We start from the raw sequence: 23,544 nt of genomic DNA on the forward strand, positions 1-23,544 counted from the left end.
CTAATTGGCAATCACTAATTATTGGTGTTTATGGTTTCTCTAGTTGTCTTAAGTATGGTTCTAATCCCCTTAATTGTCCGGACCGACACCGGTCACCGGAACAGTGAAATCTACCAGGCTATGCAAACGAGGGTGTTACGTCTGGTTAACGTTTCCTCTATTATTCACATAGTTCATCTGTTCTGTGGAGGGTTCATTGAAATTGCTGTATTTTGGACTCATGTATCCTCCTTCATAGCTGTCCTCACCTGCATTCTTTCGAGTTTCCTTGTGAGATGATCAAACTGAGCATTTATCATGCTTAGGGCGTCTACTTCCAGGACCCCTGTAGTTCTCCTTGCATTTCCTCTTTCATTTGACCACTCATAATTATGATATGCAACCCTTTCTAGAAGTTCAAGTGCTTGTGGTACTGTTTTCTCCATTAGATCACCTTCTGCAGCTAAATCAACTGTGTTCCTTGTAGAGGGTAGTAATCCATTATAGAAATTTTGCACTAATAGCCAATCCTCTATGCCATGGTGTGGGCATTCCCTCTGTAGGTCTTTATATCTTTCCCATGCGTCATAAAGTGATTCTCCTTCCTTTTGTCTGAAGGTGTTGAGCTCAAGCCTCAGCTTTGTAGTCTTTGCAGGTGGAAAATACCTTGCTAGAAAAGCTTGAGAGAGGTTTTCCCAAGTAGTGAACGTTTCAACCGGTTGAGAAAGTAACCATTTCCTTGCTCTGTCCCGAAGGGAAAATGGGAATGCTCTGAGTCTTATTGCTTGATCAGATACTCCATTCATCTTGAATGTATCACATAGGGCAAGAAAGCACTGGAGGTGATAGTGTGGGTCTTCTGTTGGTGAACCTACAAACTAGGTTTGTTGAATCATTTGGAGCCATGCTGGTTTTAATTCAAAGTTGTTGGCTTCCACTGTGGGTCTAGTAACACTGGGCTGAAATCCTTGGACAGATGAAGTTCCATAATCTCTCAAGAGTCTTGGTCTGTCATTATTATCGGCCATGGTGGGAAGTTCAAGTTCTCCTTGACCGTGCTCTTGATGTTTCTTTTCTCTCCTGATGGCTTTCAGAGTTCTATCTATCTCCGGATCACAGTCCAAAATTTCTTCTGGCTTTATTCTGGTTATATACCAGATCGGGTACCTAAGAGAAAAGAAAAAGAAATACAACTAGTAAAATAAAATTAAATAATAAATATAACTGCCTAAATCAGCTAAATTTCATATCGCTTGATATTACTAAAGCCAAATTCCCCGGCAACGGCGCCAAAAACTTGTTTCGCTATTTTGCAACCATCGCAAGTGCACGGATCGTTAACAAGTAATAAAGCGATTAATAGAGTATCATTCCCACGAGGAATTTATTTAGCAAGTATCAATCTACACAGTAATTTTGACTGTCTAGGCGATCCAATACTTAGGGAATGAAGTTTATTAATTTTAAACACTAGAATGATCAACTTAAGATGAAATAATCTATTTTGGAACAATTCTGGAATTAAGATTTCACACTTGAATCTTACTATGGATGTTATCTAGTTTATTTATTGAATTTAGGGTCGTTTTCCTTGATGGAAATCAGTCCTAAGCTATCCTAAATCCTCTCTCAAGGCATCTAAGGTGTATTCTAATTAACTCAACCCTACTTTCGTGGCGATTAAATTAATTAAAATCCTTTAGGATCTTTGACCAATTTTAAGTTCCACAAAGGTGTCAGCTTATGTCTAGGTCAGAATTCCTAGGTTTAAGATCTTGATTTTCTAATGTTAATCTTTACCTTTCAGTCCTTCAATTAACATCTACAATCATGACTAAGTGGATACCAGCATATAGCATGCACTAAGATCACAAGAAATTAAATCAAGAAATGAATCTCAAATCCAATAAATAAAACTCAATGTTCATCCATAATAATAATTACAAGAGCTACTCTCCCAAATCCAGAATAAGAAAACTACTCACTCATGGTGAGTTCAATAAACATCATGATAAAAGGTAAAAATAGTAAATAGAAAATTATGCAGAAGAAATAAAATAATGAAAATCCGTCTAGAGAGATGAAACGAAGAAACCAAAGAGAGTTTGCAGCTTTAATCTTGTGGAGCTTTAGCTGGAAGACTTCTTTTGGTACTGATGTAGAGTCCGACAACAGCAACCTTCAGCAGTAGTCCCCCCGATAGTGACGGACCTCCCGTTTCCTGATGTTTTCTTTTCTATTTATATTGGTTGCTCTAGGGTTAGGTCATTTTGAGTCCAAAAGGCTTTAGGAGTCTCGTTTTAATCAGAAAACAGGAGAGGAATTCGAGTTATAGAACTGGCTGCAGCATAGTACATGGCCCGTGTGTCACTACACAGGTCCCATAGTGTAGGGCTGTGTAACATGCTAGAAAAGGATTGTGAAATCTTGTTTTGGCACATAAAGTTACACGGGTTTGCGCCAACTACACGGGCCTAGTTACACGGGTTGTGTACTGTTGTTCCCATGAGGTTCTTCAAGCTGTTTCCCTGCAGAGAATTACATGGGCCCTGCAGATTACACGGGTCTACTTACACGACCCGTGTACTTGTGTTTCTCCATTGATTCTATTGGCTTTCTTCTGGCAGAGAGTTACACAGGTCTGGGGCTTGGTTTACACGATCCGTGTACTTTGTATCAGTAGCAATTCTCCATCTCTTGACCTCTCCAAGCTTTCCTTTGCACTCCCATACTCTGAGGCTTCACCCAAATACCTGAAACGATACAAAAAATATGGAATTAAGAGCTTGACAATAGAAATTACGAAAATTAATGAATTTAACTACTATGCATGAAAATACTTGCCTAAATGCTATGAATTAGTATACAAATGTTTTTAAAAACATCTATACAATTCAAGTGTATCATTGTGGTTGGGAGACTTGTGAATATAGAAGTGTCTTTTGAACCTTTTTGTAGGTTGGGTAGGTCTTAGGTATAAGAGAGACTCTGTCGAATTTTTTGCATATATTAGGATGTGTTTGCCTCTTTAAATTTATTTTTATTTGAATTAGCACTAATAAATTCATAATAAAATTATGTAGGTGATCAGGGTCAATCATATTTCTTCACCCAACCTCTGCAGTCATCTCTAGTGTACTATGAGTAAAATATTAATTTTAATTATAATTTCAATATTACTATATGTTCAGGCATGCCCATGCATCACTTATAAATATGTATCTATGTAGTTAAATACTAGGCATATTTTATATTACATTCTTAATTGATGAAGTGCCATAGATGTTATTTATAGTAATTTAGAGTAGTGTACGTGTATTGGCGTGCATGTAGTGTGTGGTATTAGATATGGATAGGACGGGTAGACGTGACTTGAGAGACACTCACTGGGACCCGATCCTTTTTGGATAAGTCAGGGTAGGCACGGCTCGAGATGATCTCGCTGGCCCCCGCATTTGGTTTATCAAGCGAAAGTCCAGCTTGAGAGACACTCGCTGACAGATATTGGATTAAAAGAGCTGTATAGGGGATCAGCTCTCATATATGTACCATTTGAACATTATTGGGTGTGTGAGTGCTCCAAATTGCCTCTTTGCAGTTATAATGTGATGTGTATGAAAATTTTAATGGTATTACATTCCATTCCTTAGGATGCATTAGCTCTAGGTAGCTATAGAAATTGTAGTTAAAATTGGTATTTTACTCTCTGAGTCGAACGCTCACTCCTGTTCACATTTTTTTCCAAGCTACAGGAAGAGTTCTTTTACAGAACAACCTGCTTTTTTCCTTGCAGGTTTAACGTTGGTTATTTAATTGTTCTATTATTTTTCTAAATTTGAAATCTAGAAGTCCGCATGTGTAAGTAGTAGTATGGACCTTGTTAGAAATCGTGTTAATTTAAATTTTTGAGATTAACAAATGAAGATTTGTATGATATTTAAACAATTTGTAAGTGATGGTATCAGGGTTGAGCGGGGCTCTCCTGACTTCAGTTTTTTATTGTTATCGGGTTAGGTTATCTCAAATAAAAATATTTTATTTTATTTACATATTGGGCCTAAGTTTTTGGGCCTTGGTTATGGATTTGGGAACAGTTTAACTTACTACGGGCCTCGGGGGCTTTATAATGGCCTAGGTCCTGGTGTCAGTCTGGCTCATGGGATCAGATCGTGACATACACAAAATTAAAAATTTTGAATATAATCATAATTAGACCTAAACGTTTGTCTTTTTTTTTATTCAATCAGCCTTTAATCAACATAGAAATATTACATTAACTAAAATTATGGTAAATTTGACCCATAAATACATATTGGCAACTTTTTATTGATTAGACATGTAAACACCCAAATGTAAGAATTTTTTTAATAGTAAAATTATTTATATTATTTTAATAATTAAGTATATTTTGATAAAAAAAATATATTTAAATTTATTATTAAAGCTATTGTTAATAATTAAGTATTTATTTTAAAATATAACATATTAAATACAAATAAATAAAATTAAATTTTAAAAATAAAAAAAAATATTTTGCATGTTATAAGTGGTGTAAAGACATTAATATCCATGTTTATTATTTTTAATTTAATGTAGTGAAAATTTTGATTAATAAATAAGTTATTTAAAAAAAATTATGTTAAATGTTATTATGATTTGACATTCAATCAACGTGATATGCGCCTAGTTTGTTACATTAGTCAACTGAGGACTAAGTCCTTCGGAGATCTTATATCGGTTGTGGATGATGTGTGTAATTTATATGAGTTAATATGTATTAATAAAATTATTATAATTTTATTAAATGATGTATTCTGTCACTGAGTCATATGCGCGTCTATCTATATTTGAAAGAAAAAAAAAATTGTTATTAAAATAAAAAAAGTAAAAAAAAATTTAAAAGAAAAAACAAAAAAGACCATTGAGTAAATTGATTAAATATCTTTAAAAAAGAAAATTTAATTTTAATGGAAATAAATTGATTAAAAATATTTATACAGTAATTAAAATTATATTTTAACATAACAATATTTTAATGGTGTAACAATATTTACTGGTTTTCAAACTTTATTTTGTCATAATATTATATAATTTCTTATATAGATGCCACAAATGCAATACTTCTATTGAAATTATGAGATTTTATAATATTAAGGGATTTTTAAAAGAATTTGGTTGCGCTATATAGAAATGATAATTGGGCTGTATATAAGGTTGAAAATTCAAATGTTAAGGTAGAGGTAGGGACAAGAATTTATTTTTTTAATTTTTTTTAATTTTATTCTTTAAAATCATTACATACATACATTTTATATGCAGTAACAACATTTATAATTAGCGGTCAGCGACGGATGCAAAATGTTTTGAGGAGTTTATGACGGATATACTAATTAAACTTAGCATGTAAAAATTAATTTATAAAAATTTAAAATTTTAAGTAATTATATATTTAATTTAAGTAATTATAAATAACTAATAAGTAGTTAATATATTTTGATAAAAAATTAGTTGTCAAACTCATTTATTGTTTAAATTTTTAAAATATATATTAAATGAAATTTGTAGTAAAATTTTAAAAATTAAATAAAAATAAATTAATAAAATATATAATTAAAATAACTTATAAGTACTGAAAAAAATTACTAGTCTCAACTTCTTCTTCTTTTAGCATATAAAAATTAATTTATAAAAATTTAAAATTTTAAGTAATTATATATTTAATTTAAGTAATTATAAATAACTAATAAGTAGTTAATATGTTTTTGATAAAAAATTAATTGTTAAACTTATTTATTGTTTAAATTACTAAAACATATATTAAATGAAATTTGTAATGAAATTTTAAAAATTAAGTAAAAATAAATTAATAAAATATATAATTAAAATAACTTATAAGTATTAAAAAATTACTAGTCTCAGCTTCTTCTTCTTTATCTTCATCTTCTTTTATTATTATTATTATTATTATTATTTACAGAGCATTGGAGATGGTTTGATAAACTTCTAAGTTAATTAAGGTAAATATCATCTTATTATCTTTTAATATGTTTCCTTCATATTTTTAATTCTTTTAAAATTTATTTTTTTATTATTACAAAGAACTTCAAAAAATATAAGTAATTTTTTATTTTAGTTGAATTAATATAATTAACATTTAATTTTTTATAATATAATTTATTTAATTTTTTATTTAATTAAGTTAATAAATAAATATAATTATTTTAAATTTTTATTAAAATATTTTTTTAGACTAAATATGGGAGTTTATTAGAAATATTCTTACATTTAACCTGCTCCAATTAAAAATTAAAATCTTAAGGGCGGTGAGCCCCGATATATATATATATATATATATATATATATATATATATATATATATATATATATATATATATATATATATATATATATATATAATTTTATTGTTTAAATAAACTATTATATCCTTTATATGTTATACAAATGTTTAACATATCATTTTTTTTTAAATAAGTTTTTTCATATATATTTTTCTCAGTCGCTTTATATATATATATTTTAACTTCCATAAAAAATATATTATTTAAAAAATGCACAATAAACATGATAAAACGTTAAAAATCTATAAGTAATAATGATATTTAAAAATCAAATTTTCACTCTATTCTATAAGAAAGCATATTTTATTTTACAAATAAAAAAAAATCTATTAATATCCATGCTATATTATTTGTTTCCAAAAATTAAATAAAATGAGTAAATGGGTTATAAACACAATAAACATTTTTTTAAGGTGATATTTATATATATTATTTTTTTTAATTGAATGCATGATAAAAAAAATTAAAGAAAAATAAATATTATAACATATATTAGTTGAAATTATATTTTAGACATACATAAAATAATGATTAATTAGATACTAAGTTAAAAAAAATCATAATTAAAAATAATAAATAAATAAATATTGTTGTCATTTTTTTCCTGAAAATTACGAAAGAGTACAAATACATTCATTATCATTCAGCGTTACGTCATTGTGTGCCATGGCAATTAAATACCTTCCCTTCTCGTTATTTATATATATATATATATATATAAATTTTAAAATTTTTTGGTCTTATTAACTTTTCTTTTTTATCAGGAATGAAAACAATGTAAATACAAAAAATATATATATTTTTTAACATATTAATTAATAATATGTTTTAAGAATTTTTCTTAAGATAATAGATCGGATCTAACTCACCTCAAAACTTAACTCAAGGATAGAGGCGTGTGCAAAGTCATATAAGACTACATTGTCTCTGTCTCAGAACTGAATACTTGAAGGGTGAAACACATATGAAAGGCTCAAACATTAGTCAGGGAGGTTCTACTATTTTAAGAAAAAATAGGCTGGATCTAACTCAATCCCAAAAGCCAACTCATGGAAAAAGAGTGCTCAAGGCTTAACAATGGGCAAATTATTTATATTCTAAACCAATGCATGATATTAACACACTCTTTATACCCAGTACCAAACACCTGAAGCGAAATATTATGAGCAACTTAAAAATCGATTGTGAAGGCTTTGATACCATCTTAAGAAAATGAATCTAGTCTAACTTACCTTCAAAAGTTAGCTGAAATGGGAAGTACTCAAGACTATATAAAAAGTATATTACCATATTCCAAACTAATGTGAATTCGTAATCATTTTTATAAGATATAAGAAATAAAATATTCTATTTAAAAAAATAAATAAGTAAATTTTTTTTGTAAAGTGTCAAATTACCACTCATATATATATATATATATATATATATATATATATATATATATATATAGAGAGAGAGAGAGAGAGAGAGAGAGAGAGAGAGAGAGAGAGAGAGAGAGAGAGGTAAACAACCTAATTTATCTAAAAAATTAACTAGAATATAGTAAGATGTGATTATTTTAGACAGTTATTGTAACAACCAAGAAAAAAAAAAGGGTCAAAGGATGGGACTTGGCGTGTGACAGTGGATTTCCACTGTCACTGTCAAGTTAAAAAAAAAATAATAAAAAAAATAAAAAAAAGAGGTCAAAATCAGGAGGAGGACCCCCCCTCCCCAATTTCTCTTCTCTCCTCTCCTCCCCTCTCTTCTTCTTCTTTCCTTCTCCGGTGACCGGCCGGCGACCTCCCAAGCGGCTCCCCACCCGGTTGGCGACCCTCCAGCGACGGCCAGAACTACCAAAAACGGCGGCAAGAGAGGGAGAAGAAAGAGAAAATGCGCGCACAGTGGGCAGCGGCTTTCCGGCACGATTCTGGCTTCATTCGACGTCCGATCGAGGTGATTCAGGTGGCGTTGGAAAGCTTGTTCCGAGAGCTTTCTTTTGATACCCATTTTGTAGCAAATGGAGGTCGGATGAGTGAGATATGGAGGAGAGAAGTTTCGGGTTTTTCAAGCTTTTTCGTCAGATCTAAGACGATCCTACCGTTGGATCGACGATCCGAGACCACATATGGACTGAGGAAGAGGGGAGGATCATGATGGTATAATCAGATTCGGAAAATGTCGCCGGCCACCGTGCGCAGTGGTTCCGGCGGTGGCTCCGGTGGGCTTTGGAGATTATTCAACTTCCAAATGCTTCCTCAGAAATTTTTGAAATTTTTGAGACACAGATAAACTTCCGGTAAGATTATTTTCATTATTTCTCTGTCTGTGGAGCATAAATACAGTGTTTTTTAAACAGGAAAAATTGGAGAAAAATTCTAAGAAAAATATATGATGAAAGTAAAATTATTTGGAGATATTCTATGGTGTTTGTTGAATTTTTGAGTGATTGTAGAATATTTTTGAAAAATATAGATACATTTTAGTTAGATTTTTAACATATGGGCATATAAGATTATTTGAAATTAAGATATTTAAATTTTATATGATTGGTTGAAGCTTGAGGATTGAGGTTTAAATATGTGAATATTGAATGGGGTTGAATTAAGAATATGTTAGCTGTTGGAAACTTATGAAATTAAGTAATATTATTGAATAAAATATTCATGGATGATTAGAAAATTATAATTCATTTTGCAATAGCCTTATAATATTATTAACGACCGCGGGGCAAAAGTTTAGAATTTTTAGAGCTTGTTTGAGTGGATTTTTACAAAATGTCAATTATAGGGATTAAAACGTAATTTTTAAGGTTTTGAGTATTGCTTGGTTTGGAGGGCCCAGGAGGGGCCATATAATGATAATGAGATATTAGTTGAATTTAGAAGTGTTATTTGGGCCTTTTTGCAGGTTGGGTAGGTCCCAGGTATAGGGGAAACTCTGCCGGATTTTCGGCATGAATTAGGCTGTCTATTGCCTCTTTAGAGTTTTATCTTAACTTAGTACTAATAAATTTATAATTTAATTATTAGGTGATCGAGGTCAGCTATTTTTCTGCATCCAGCAGCCACAATAGTCATCGGTGTACAGTGAGTAAAATATTAATTTTAATTGTAATTTCGATATTATTATATGTTTAAGCATGCCCATGCATCACTTATATGTATGTATCTATGTAGTTAAACTCTAGGCACGTTTTATGTTGCATTCATAACTGTTAAAGTGCCATGGATGTTGTTGTGGTAATTTGGAGCAGTGTGCGTGCGTTGGTGTGCGTGTGATGTGGTGTTGACTATGGATAGGACGGGTAGACACCGCTTGAGATCTTCGCTGGGACCCGGTCCTTCGGGGTAGACACGGCTTGAGTTCTTCGCTAGGACCCCGATTTGGTTATTAAGTGGAAGTCTGAGCTGAGTTCTTCGCTGGCACAAGTTGGATTAAGAGAGCTGTATAGGGGATCAGCTCTCATATATGTATTGATTGATATTACTGGGTATGTGAGTGCTCCAAATTACCTTTTTGTTGTTATGATGTGAAAATTATTGCTGATGTTGCATTTCACTCTACAGGGTGCATTAGCTTTAGATAGTTATAGAGATTATGGTTAAAATTGATATTTTACTCTCTGAGTCGAACGCTCACTCCTGTTCACCATATTTTTCCAGGTTACAGAAGAGACATTTTTCAGAATAACCTGTCCCTTTCCTCTCAGGTTATGAAAAGATTACTTAATTGTATTATTATTCTCTAAATTTGTAATTTAGGACTCCGCATGTACTAATAGTAGCATTAATTCTGTCAGGGACTGTATGAATTTAAGTTTTTGTATTAATAAATGAAAATTTTTATAAGTTTTAAATAATTTGTAATGATGTAACAGGGTTGAGCTAAGCTCCCCTAATTTTAGTTTCTGATAATTACTGGGCTAAGTTGGTCCGAAATAAAATTATAACAGTTTAATTTAAATTATTTTATATGCATATTGGGCCTAAATTATAGGCCTACTCATGGGTTGAGGAATAGTTAGGCTTACTATGGGCTTCAGGGGCTTTAAACCGACCCAGGTCCTAGTGTCGGTCCGACCCATAGGTTGGGTCGTGACAGTTATTAATTGAGGTCATTAAATCATTAATTTAATGATCAAACATTATATACAGCCAAGATTTTAATTGTATTGGGTTCTAACTCTCACTCCCATTCATTAAAAAGAAATTAACATAAAAAGAAAATGGAAATGATTGCTATCTGAGAGTACAAGTGTTTTTTTCTTTTGCTAAATTATTATAAAGTCTTTGTAGTTTATTAAGAGTAATTATTTAATTTTTATTTTTTTTAAAAAAATATAATTAAAGCATTTTTATATTTTTTAAAGTTAAATTAATTTTTAATGTTCAATATTTATATATTTTTAATTTATATAATTTTAAAAAATTTATGCCATTTAATTATTTACATTATTTAGTCTTTTCTAATAAAACTTTAAATAAATTAATTAATATTTTCTTTAGTCAAAATCTAATAGAAATGTTTAAGAATTTGATTTTAGAAAAATGGTTGTTTTAATTGAGTTTTAAATAATTAATTTTTGATAAAAATAAAGTTCTGTTTGGTATTAAAATTTTAAATTAATAAAGTGCTTTCAAAAAAACATTATTTTAAATATGATAAAAATTAATTTAAAAATTAATACAAAACGCATTGAATTTAATTTTAAATTAATTTTAAATATCATTTAATTAAGGTATTTTAAAAAATGTTCATTTTTTGCATTTACAAGAACGATAAGACAAGACAAATTGGGTTCACTAATGAGGACTTTTCATCCATAATTAGGCAAACTTACCAAATCTCTTAGCAAGGGACCTCTCATCCTCAACCCCCATTCACAAAATCTCTTCAAAGGCCCATTTAGAATCAAATTACCTCCTCAACTACCTTTAACCAATTCTTCTTCCTTTTTGTTCTCTTTAACCTGCAAAAGCATACCCTCTTTCGCAGCTCTTTTCTCAATCCCTCATATCACCAATAGCCTTGCTTTAAGCGATCAAAACCTCAAAAACCCATAAACCCAAATCCAAAAATACTGAAACAAAATCACTGTAGTCTTCTTTCTCTTTCTTCTTCAACCTCACCATTTTCATCTTCAATTTCTTGTTACAAGTTCTCTCAAAGATTCCCATCTCCCACCATCAATGTGGCGGCAGTGGAGTCATTCAACGGTCAAGATTCGCGATACTTCATCTTCTTCTTCATCCAGTTCATCCCCTTTCTCCTTTTCCACTTTCAAAGATATCCAGCGCCTCTGCGCCGACGATCCCTCTGCACCCACCAAAAAATCCTCCATATTCCACCGCGTCCGCGTCGCCACCTCAATCATCCGCTCCTGGTCTGCGACTCGTCGTCTCACCCACTCCCAATCCAGCGCACAGACCCAACTCGACTCTGAACCCGAAGTCGTTGCCTCATCTGTTACTGAAACACCACCACCCCAACCGCCGCAACCAGAATGCCAAGAGTCCCCACCGTCGATCTCAATACCGGGTGCTGATAAACGGATTGTCGTTTACTTCACAAGCCTTCACGTTGTTCGGTCGACATTTGAAGATTGCCGTTCCGTCCAATCCATTCTTCAAGGGTTTCGTGTCTCGATCGACGAACGAGATCTCTCAATGGACTCAAGATTCATGAAGGAGCTACAGCAGATCTTTGGGGGCGGTCATACTACGTTGACTTTGCCTAGGGTATTTATCGGTGGGAGATATGTAGGCGGAGCTGAGGAGATTAGACAGTTACACGAAGCAGGTGAGCTCAAGAAGTTTGTGGAAGGTTTGCCCGCAGCGGAATCTGGCGTCTGCGACGCGTGTGGGGGTTACCGATTCATTTTGTGCGACGACTGTAACGGTAGTCACAAAGTGTACACAGAGAAATCTGGGTTTAAGAGCTGCACCGCTTGCAACGAGAACGGTCTGATAAGGTGCCCTTCTTGTTCCTGTGCGCCTCTCTGATCCCTGCGATCTATTGACTTTTTTTGTTTAGAAAAAAAGAAAAAATAAAAAAATATTTTTAATTTTTTTTTTTATAAATTTATGGGCTAGTGTTTTTTTTTTTTTCCCAAGCTAACTTTTGAGAACAATTTTTTTTTTATTTTTATTTGTATTTTTTAATTTTTAGGTGTTGTATATTAACCTTGTGAAGAAGTTAAAAGAGCATAGAGGGAAAGACCGTTAAAATGTTTAATACAATTATGCTTTATCGCTTTATTGTTTCAATTGTTGTCATGGTTTGCTACATAGTTTAAAAGTTGCTAATTACATGATATGTAATAATTTCTTATTATTTACATTATAGATCCCATGCTAGTAAAATGGTTTACATTCTTAACACTATTGAGTCCAAAAACTTCTCGATGTTAGAACATTAAGTCTTATTTAAGGGTATATTTAAAAAAAAAAAAAAAGAAGAAAGAGATAAATTCATTAATGTTGATTTTTTAAAAAAAATAAAAAAAAATTGATCTAATAAAAAGCAATTTCTAAGCTTCATAATTGTATTTTTATTGTTAAATAAGTTTTGATTGTTAAATAGCAAATAATTGAATAGTATGGTCTTCAAAATGCAATTTTCTTTTAAAGATGCATATCTTCATGGAGTCTTGTTAAATTTGGCAAGTATAATAGAGTGGTTGTGTATTGTCTTTTTCTTTTGGTCTTACCTGTGTCTTATTTTGACCCATGAATTTTTAGGATATGAAGGCTGTTGCTATATGTACCTTTCTTTGCTTCTTTTAGGATAAGAAGGCTGTTGCTATATATACCTTCCTTTCTTTTTATTCAAATTATTTTCTATTTTGTGAGTAATCTAGTTTAAGTTGTGATCATTTTGTTCCATTTGCGACCGACATTTCCCCCATATAATTTGTCATTATTTTGGCCAAGTTAATTGGGGATGTATGCCTTGTTATTGTCATGCTTGATATGGTTTTAAGACTTGGATTTGATTTCATTTATTGCTTTTCTGTGTATGCTCATTTTACTTCAATCCTTTTTCAACATGTTCAATATTTCTAAATTCCTAACAGCTTTGATAATATTGGTTCCTAAGGAATTTTATCCAATAATTTTTCAAATGATAAACGTGAGGCTATTGTAATTGATTGCAAATAGTGGATTGTAAGAGCATATATGAACCTTCGAATGAGTTGGTTGATGAACAGAGGCTGTTTAGATTATCCATCTATTTTGTCTAATCAAGCATTTGTTCATACATATCTGTTGGTCTGCCTGTACAGAACACAAAAATGGAGAAAATGAGAGGTAAATACTCACTAAATACAGGAAAATAACAATGTTTAGTATTTTTCTTCTTATCTATGATCTTGTAGGCATGTCATTTGTATATCCCTCCAATTATTTCCAACTAGAATCACTTGCCAATGGAGCTAGCAAGTATCCTGGGACCATATTTGATTCTTCTCATATCATTCTTTCCATTGTAAAAAAAAAGCCCTCATCCTCATCCTCTCTTTCTTTCTTAGGTCTCCATAAATAATCTTTTCCCTCCAATCCAACCTCAGAGAGAGTTCTACTTCTAAATTCTGACTTGCTGTCTTCTGACATTCCGTAATCATTAAGATAAGAAATACTGGGTGTTGAAAACTGGAATGCCATAGCCATTCTTGCTTCACAAAAGTGATGTGTGAGAAATATCCGAGTCTAGTTGAATCGATAACTCCTTTCAGAAACTTTATAATTGTCTTGCCTAATGCTTCTCTCTCCATGAGATTGAGAGCAACCATGTAATTCAAGGCAGTTCATTCACTTCTACCACTTTTCTATTCTCTCTCCTCCCCCTCCCCTCCTTTTCTTTGTTGCCTTCCCCATTTTGTTTACAAACGCTTTCGTGACATGTCATATCATCTCCTTCACCATCAATCTGGAACCAAAATATGTGCATGTTCATGTTGTTGCACTTTGTATCTTTGGACCTTTAACAGAAACAATGCAACCACTATCCCATTTGAAATCAACCAGGCAAGTTTCTCTGCCTTCTAAATTCATCAACCCTTCAATCAGTGAATACCATTGCTTCTAATTTTCCCTTTTATTATTCTTGTGCGCTGGCCTGCTGCTGCCTTCTCTGACAGAAACAACACATTGAAGAGTTCTTATTTTTATTTTATGTCAGTTATCTGTATTTTCTCTTTATCAAGTAACTTCAACTCCTTGTTCACTCAACTTCAATTTTTTTTTTCTTTTAAAAGCTGTCCAAGCGACATTGCTAAATACTGTTATTCTTCTGAGATTCTTGTAGTGCCTCTTTTGTTTTGTTAACTATGGTTTTACATTCACCAAATGGTGAGTGTATTAATTTGGGAAGATAATTTGGAAAAGAGAGTACAAGAGTAAGGACATCTGTTTTGAGTAGAGTCTGTTATAGAGAGCAGCAAAGGACTCATGGGAAATGACTAAGGGCTTTTTCTTCATTCATTAGGTAATTGAGACCCATAAGGCGTTAAAATTAAGGTTTTTGCTACTTTCATTCTCTCCTTAAATTGCAGGTGAATAAAGTTACTGCATCATATCCTAGTCTCCTCCTATGTGTGTATACGCAAAAACACTAGTCAGTATGTGCCTTGATTGTGTAAATAGCTTGCCTTAATCTGTCGTTAACTTTGTGTATGATGAAATACTACTTACTTGTAGTTGATCTTGGACGGTTTTGTGTTGACTCATCATGGGTATCCTTCATCCATTGAAGTTGCAACAGGCAAACTTGGCTTCTGTTGAGAGAATGAACACAACGTCCTTAGATTCCTCTAATATGCATACATGAATCAGGCCACGGGCTGGAACCACCTATGTGGCCGGCGTCATGGTTTGGACCAGTTTTGGTTCAAACAGTTTTGGTTTCTAACGGTTTTCGTTCATAATAGTTCCAATCATAATTGTTTAATACGATTTTGGTTTGATTATGGTTTGGCTCCGGTTTTAATGAAAAAAAAAAAGGTTCCAATATAAATTTTTAATTTTTTTAAAAAAAATAAGAAAAAAATTGGAATTTTGAGCTGGTTTCGGACTGATTCAGATTCAAGGAAGTGGACCAGAACCGGCCCCTTTTACCTCGGTTCTGGGTCTGTTCATGAATCAAAACTATTGACTCGGGTCTTATTCACGGTTTGAATCAGACCATGACCAGGTCTAGGCAATAAGGCCGGATGGAATTGTTTTAGGCTTTCCCATCCTTCCCCATTAGAAAATCGGGGTGATAAATGGTGAAGAAATTGTATGTGATGGCTATCTCATTTTATTTTAATAGTTTTCTGGAATTAAGTAAATTGAGTGAAAAAAAATTTGATTCAAACGTGTTTGACAAATTCTTTTGTTCTTTTTTTTTGCAAGAAATTAAAAGTAAAGAGATTTTAACTTGACATCTGCGGATTATATATCACTAATCACTTAATTAAATTAGACTAAATCAGAATTTCTCTTTTAATAAAACTATTTAACTGCCATTTATGGATAAAATAAACGATGAAAAAGGAATATATCTCTTGGTGGACTTACCCCATGTCCTTTTGTTTCAGAATATTTTGACAGGGACTAAAATGATTATAGTCAGAATAATATATCAAGAGAAGAAAAGAAAAAAAAATGGAAAAGTACGGATTGTGATTTTCCCTAATCCCTAAGCTGATGCCGACACAAGTAGTTGATTGAAATTGAACAAATATGGAATAGAACTGTGGAGAATAAATCGTCACCGGACTATATAGCTAGGAACCCATTCTAGTTTCTGTACTTAGAAATTAAACATGTCACTGGAGATTGCTCAGTCTTCATGGAAAATCACGGCGCGGTAGAAAAATGGGTCTTTCTATTTTCAGAGCAGTCTCTGATGTTTTCTACCTTTATGCATGTTGATGGATCACCTAGTTTAGAGAGTAGGAATTTTCTGAAGGCTTATGGAAGTTGATGGTTCGAGGGTCATTTTTATAATCGGCCTTTGAATTTTACCTCATTTTTTCTTTTATCTTTTAATTTTAATTTATTAATAAAAAAATCTAAATTTTAATTTTATTTTAAAAAAATCTTTACAACATGTAATAGAAGGTTTATATATTAAAAAATCATTTTAGAAATACTATTTCAGATCCTCTTATAGGAAATAGATAATTGTGATAATATTGATATTTTTATGATAAGTCTAAGATTATTATTAAAACAATCGATATTTTTCAAGAGTGAGAGGAAATGAAATAAAAAGATAATTTTTACAATGGTAATTTTTTTAAGGGATTTTTGTAAGATAAAATTAAAGTTTAAAATTTTTTTAATAACAAATTAAAGTTAAAAGATAAAAGTACAATACAAGACAAAATTTAAGAATGACTCATAAAAATTACCTTCTTCTCAAGGCTCATGGAGAGGCCATAGAGATGTAGATGAGAGAGTTAGCAGAAGGGATTATGCGACTAAAGGAGAAGGGTTGTCTACTCGTTCTACCTTGCAACGTCTAACTTGCTTATTATTTAATCCAAGCATTGATAGGATGGCAATGGTATGATACTTACAAAAATCATTCTATTTGACTATAATATTTATAATTTTTAAATTTATTTTATATTTAATTAAAATTCATTTTAAATTATTCAAATATGTCATACATCTTATTATTATTATTATTATTATTATTATTATTATTTGAATAAAACTTGCACCTGTTTAAATTTATACATTTTAATTAATAATCTATAAAAAATTATATTTTTATTAATAATTTATATATTAAAAATTTTATAATTCTATAAAATGTTCAAATTCCATTTATTTAAAATATATTATATAAGCTTAACCTCACTCGATTCAGTTATTAAACGTATATTACTCATTTGATATGGTCAAGTTCAAGTCTTTAATCCCTTATAAAATATATATTATTTAATAATTTATCAATGTTATTATAAAAAATATATATTATATTTAATTAATTATTTATAGAAACAAGTTCAAATAATAAATATCTAACAAATAAAATCTAAACCGATGTGAATATTATTCACTAAATCTAAATTCATTCCAAATCGATTATATACTATCCGAAATCATTCTAATAAGATTCAATTATGTTCTAATAGAATTTGATTGAATTGAGAAAAAAAAATGACTCATTACTATTCCCACAAGTGAGCTTATTATTTAATCCAGTTGATTTGGGGATGAGGGCTGATTTCTGCGAAGGGAAATTATGTTATGACCCAATTTTTGGGTAGGACCGGTACTAGGACTTGGGTCAGCATAAGGCTCCTAAAGCTCGTAGTAAACTTAATTATTGCTAACCCAAACATATAGCTCATACAAGTAGTCTAATTTCAAGGAAATAAACGAAAATAGTTCGGCTATCAATTGGACTATCCAATGGTGAGCATTAATCCACCCGACCTGTAACAAAAAAAAAAAAAATGAGAATGTCAGCTCATCCTCATAATCTTCAAAATAGATAAATAAACATTTGGGAGCTTAGCTCCCTCTATCCACAGTAATTAAATCCCAAGCATCCAAGCAATCTCACATAACTAAGTTTACAAATCCAAAAAAATTAAGCTATTACAATCCCAAATGAAAATAATATACTACTGGTACATACGAAGTTTTAGAATTGAAACAAAGATAATAAAAGCACAGCTAAACTTTTCTGGTTAAACCTGCGAGAAAAAAAAAGCAGATTATTCTCAATAAGTCCACCTGTCACCTGAGGAATAATAGTTAAACAGGGGTGAGCATTTGACTCATAGAGTACGATATTGATTTTAAATATAATTTTTATAACTATCTAAATCTAATGCATTCCTATATATGAAATGCAACATATTCACATAGTTTTAAACAATTAAAATAATATTCACACAAAAGATAATTTGGAGCACTTACATACTCGTTTGTCATATATATATATATATGGGAGCCGATTCCCTATACAGCTCTCTTAATTCCAATGCCTACCAGTGAGGTCAACTCAAGCCAGACTTTCTCTTAATAATTCAAGTGCAAGAGTCTGCAAGATTAACTCAAAGTCGTACTCACCCGACTTATCCATATGTAAGGATTGGGTCTCAGTGAGTGAAGCTCCTATTATGTTTACCCCTCCTACCAAAGTCCACATCCATACCATATACACATAAACACACGCGCACAACTCCAAATTACCTTAAGGTGACATCCACAAATAAATTCAATAAAATAGGCAATAAAGAGCATGCCTGGCATATAACTAAATATATACATATATATATGTGAATGCATGAGCATGCCTTGTATATAAATTATTAATATTGAAATAATAAATAAAATCAATATCTACTCACAGATTAACCGAAGATCACTGAGGTGGCTGAGAAGAGGAGGAATGTTGAATCGGATCACCTAAATAATTATATTCATGAATTTATCAATATTAAAGCAAAACAAGAATTTAAAGAGTCAAAGACACCCTAAATTTATATAAAAAATCTGACAGAATTTTTCCTGTACTTGAGACTTACCCAACCTGTAAAGCAACTCAAACAACACTTCCTAAACCAATAATCTCAGGCCCACAACACAATAACAACATATTGCCCTTCTAGGCCTGCCAAACTAGTCAAAACCCATATAACTATACAATTCAACTATTAAGGTTAAAATTAATATTTTGTAAAAACTATCCAAACTAACCCCAAAAATTCTATAATCATGCCCTGCAGTCCTTAGTAATGCTATTTTACTATTGCAAAATGAATTATAATTTTCTGGCTACCCATGAATATTTTATGAATTTTATTCTAAAATTAGCATTAGGCAAAAAAGGCAAATTGGAGTTCAGGTTACCTACACCAATTCTAATACTTGGAATACGTTCGAGGCATATGAAAATGGTGGAAAGCATTGTAATATTGACCTACTTCATAAGTGGGTAAATGCAGTCCTAATTGCTGGTGGAATTTCCTTAAAACAAAAATATCTGCGCGAAGCCCATAACACCAGAAGTTAGAATATAATTTTTATTTAATTAAAAAGACTCATTTAAGATTCAAAAAATCACTAGCAAGCTCATGTGACCCATTGAATTTTCAGTGTTGAAAAACTTCTCAATTAGTGTTATTACGAAGCTCACGACGAATAGAGCGCACTGGTGGTCTCGGAATTTCAGTAGGGTTCACGGTTTAGGAGAAATCTATCCCAAAAGTCGAAAATGGCTAAAACTTTTCGGACTTGATTTACACAAACAACTCGATAAAAATTTATAAAATTGGTGTTTATAGAAAGCTCTCGAGGAGTAGAACACAATAGGGACTGGACTCGGTCCGGTTGGTGGTTGGATTCGCCAAAATCGATAAGGAAATGTGAAAAGTCATGCTTGAGGAGGGAGGAAGTTTGGGTGCATTTTTTGGTTAGGTGGAGGAGCGGCAGTGGTGGGAGAGGCTGGCTGGAGGGCCGCCAGTAAGGGAGGAAGGAGGAAGGAGAGGTAGTCTGTCACACCTTACCCCTTTGTAAGGCATAACATGATCCCGTAGAATACCTAATGAACTACCGAACTTTACCTACCGATAGCTCATTAAGTACCCTACAAGGGATTTTAAAACAATTTTCTACTTTTTATAAGTGGTGAGCATTTTCTAATAGGTATTAAAATTATTTATTTGAAGTTTTAAAACTAGTAAAAATTTTTGGCCCATTTTATTTTTCCGCAAATTTTATAAAAATTTCGGCAGAGTGCCACCTGTATTTTGAGAAAAAAGTTCTTCAAATACCTAAAAAAAAAGCACTTCCAATAATTTTTCTCAACAACTTCTTCAAATTCACAATCAATTCCAACAACTCCACAATCAATCTTAACCAATTCCTCAAGTTTCAAAATTCAATAATCCTCATTTCTCAATTTTCCAAAAATTCAGTAATCATCAAAATAATATCTATCAATTTCATTCAAATTAAAATAAAATATTTCCATTCATATTTCATTAAAGACAAACAATCTATATATACATCATACTAAAAATTTACATTAGGAAAATCCAAACTAAAATTTATTACAAACTTTATACAAACTTTGTATAAGCTGCTCAAGACCAATTTTACATGTCCATACCATTACATGCATCACATATATCAAAATAAATATTTACAGTCAGGGTATAACTTATACCTGATATAACTTCAAGGTAAGTCGCTCCAAAATCCTCAGCAGCTCAGTCTGCTGCTCCTCTAATCTCTATATCTGCGACAGCAATAACAGCTATCACTGAGTACTAGGACTCAGTGGTGCACAACATACTAAAATAATCTTTTATGCAGAATTTAAATCACATTTATTCAAAATTTTGACTGAACATGAGAATTAAATACAAAATATGAATTATTAGATTTTAATCCAAACAATTTCATTTCAAAATATCAAAACACATTTCATAAAACCCACAGTTATATCATGCCATTCGAAATAAATAAAATCTCAATAGCCAGAGGCTAAGGAGAAGTCACATCACAAGGCTAGCTAGCTCAAATATATGGATATCCATTCAATTTCTTCTTTTACTGGCACACACCTCAACACTTCAGCCAGAGAAGGAATCAAAATTCGAAACTGATTACCCCCATTAGTCATGCTAGTGAGGTGTTCAAATATATGGTCATGACATTGTGGTTTCAAAACTTATCTTAAAAATTTACTAAACATTGCCATTTCAAATATACGCAATAACTTTTAACAATTTAAATCAAAGCATCATAAATAATGTCACAATTCACTATTTCAAATTATTCAAAACAATATGCAGAAGATAATTTACGGAAATTATACGTTGTGCACAACCTTAAACGAGTCGCCTCTTGGCCTTGACTCAATTCTTCGGGTTATTTTCCAGTGTTCCTTTCCACTGAAACACACAGTTTCATAGTGTTTCAGTATCATAACTTAGTATAATTCGAAAAATAAATTTACATTCACTTATACCTAGCTCTAATGTGCTAATCTTGACGTTCTTTAATTTTTGTGTTTCGGGTTACTATTCACTACACTATTCAAGTCAATTTGTTGACTTTCTAAGGCTTAATAGGTATGGAAATTTCAACTTCACCCACATACCATATTTTGGTCACTAAATTTTCTGGTTTTGGTTGTTTACTCAAATTCTAAGTCTTTTAGGCAAATTTGCAAATTTTCAGTTTTGGTGTCTTAAGTTGCACTATTCCATTGGTTATTTTACTGTTAGAATTTGGCAAAACTTTCTTCATAGAAAATGTTACCTATTGTCTTAAGTTTATTCTATTTTTTGAATCACTCCAATTGGAGTTTTTTAGCTCAAGTTATAGCCATTTGAACCATGGCTGCCAGATTAGACTTAACCCAGATTTCTGGGCAAATTTTGGTTCTGGCAGTTTTAGGTTACCAACTTGGGGTGGCCAAATGACTTAGTTAATGGCATAATTTGGGTTTGTGTTCTTCATAAAAGTTTTAGGTCTATATTTCAACTGTCCACTGGTAAAATTTTAGGTCATTTAGACATGCCTAGCTCAAGTTATGGTCAAATGAACAAATACCATTCATTTGGTCAGTTTGTACAAGTCAGACTAAAAATTTTCGGATTTGGTCAATTTGTTCACTAGGTTTTGGTCACTTTTTGGACATGGTTCCTGAATGAAATTTGTGTCATTTTATGTCTATTTTTATTCCCAATTGGTCTCATACCAATTGGACTTGTAAATTTTCAGTTTTGGACCCTCAAAGGGACCTTGGTCCTACTGCTAGCAGCATGACTACATTGAATCCGAATTTAAATTCAACTCCAACACTTCCAACACACTTCATTTGGTCACAAATGACCATTTCTCACCTCAAACTAGGTCAAATACATCATTTCACCATTTCTCCAAATTTTGTCTCCTAAACCCTAAGTGTCAAACCCTAATTCTCAATTTGTTACATTCAATTAATTCTAAGCATATCAATATCATTCCTCAACTCAATTAGGCTTTCATCCATATTGAATTCAATCAAAACACAAGCATATTCATAGCAAACCTTAGCTGGCTGAATTCACTAAAAGTCCCCCAACAATTTTTTTCTTTGATTTTTAAGTGAAAATCTAAGTTAATTGAGCTAAACACACAAAGTATAAACTGAATTTTTTTAAACTTAAATTACTAACCTTAATTTGGATGTTCCCTTCTTCAATCTCCTCTTTTTCTTCCTTCTTTCTTTGCTAAATCTCCTTCTCAAGTGAGGTAGTAAGGTTTTATGAAATAATTGTGGTAGAAATTAAGGTTAAGTGAGGGAACAAAAGCTTGAGTGCAAGCTTCAATGGAGTTTTGGTGAGGGAGAGGGAGAGGGAGAGAGTGAGGGCGGCAACTTAGGGAAGATGATACCTTTTTTGTTTTGTTTTTTTTTTTTCTTTCTTTTCTTGTATTTTTATCTTATGGAAGACCATAAATCCAATTAAATAAAATTTTTTTAATTATAGTAATTATTGCATCATGCATGAGGTCATGCATGATGTTATCACTTTTTACTTTTCCATTTTCTCTTTTTTTTTAATTTATTTTTCCTTAGTTCTTTAATTTAATTTTTGATCCCAAAATTTCCTTTTCTTCAATTTTATTTGACAGTTAGGTCAGGAGTCAGCTCTCGGGATCAATTGACCAAAGTGCCCCTCGTTGGTTCAACCCGGTTTACAAATAATTCAATATTTCTTCTGGCTCCCTGACCTAATTATTTGACTGGCTTAACAATTCTTCTTCATGATTTTCTCTTTTCCACTGTGTTTGTAATGGTCCTAAGGACTGCAGTGTCATATTTTACGGTTCGAAATTTGAGTTTAAATCGACTTCGCAGTTGTTTCCGAGAAGGTCACCCATTGCTGTGACTCTCGGCTCATTTAACTTCTTATGTTTTGTTTTTCTTATTTATACTTAACTAATTGATAAATACTAATTATTTGTGTTTATGGCTTATCTAGTTGTCTTAAGTGTGGTTCTAATCCCCTTAATTGTCCGGACAGACTCCGATGACCGGAATAGTGAAATATACCATGTTATATAAATAGGGGTGTTACAATTCTCCCCCCCTTAAATAAATTTCGTCTCGAAATTTTACCTGGTATCAATCTCTGAACAGCTATGGGTGTTGTCTCCTCATGTCCTCCTCTCGTTCCCAAGTAGCCTCCTGGCCCGAATGATGGTTCCACAGCACTTTC

General features: G+C 31.8%; 1 protein-coding gene and 1 non-coding gene across 2 annotated transcripts; both read left to right on the forward strand.

Moving 5' to 3' along the window:
* The first annotated feature begins 513 nt into the window (after window positions 1–513).
* LOC131171539 (small nucleolar RNA R71) lies at window positions 514–620 on the forward strand. Its single transcript, XR_009142199.1, has one exon. It is a non-coding gene; the product is annotated as a small nucleolar RNA R71 (small nucleolar RNA).
* Window positions 621–11,104: 10,484 nt separating this feature from the next.
* On the forward strand, window positions 11,105–14,616 carry LOC110655251 (uncharacterized protein At5g39865). Its single transcript, XM_021811493.2, has one exon. It carries the CDS (start codon window positions 11,510–11,512, stop codon window positions 12,320–12,322), a length of 813 nt encoding a protein of 270 aa, XP_021667185.2. The 5' UTR covers window positions 11,105–11,509; the 3' UTR covers window positions 12,323–14,616.
* Window positions 14,617–23,544: the final 8,928 nt, after the last annotated feature.

This window comes from Hevea brasiliensis, chromosome 12 (genome assembly GCF_030052815.1).
Source record: "Hevea brasiliensis isolate MT/VB/25A 57/8 chromosome 12, ASM3005281v1, whole genome shotgun sequence".
NCBI classification, from domain to species: Eukaryota; Viridiplantae; Streptophyta; class Magnoliopsida; order Malpighiales; family Euphorbiaceae; genus Hevea; species Hevea brasiliensis.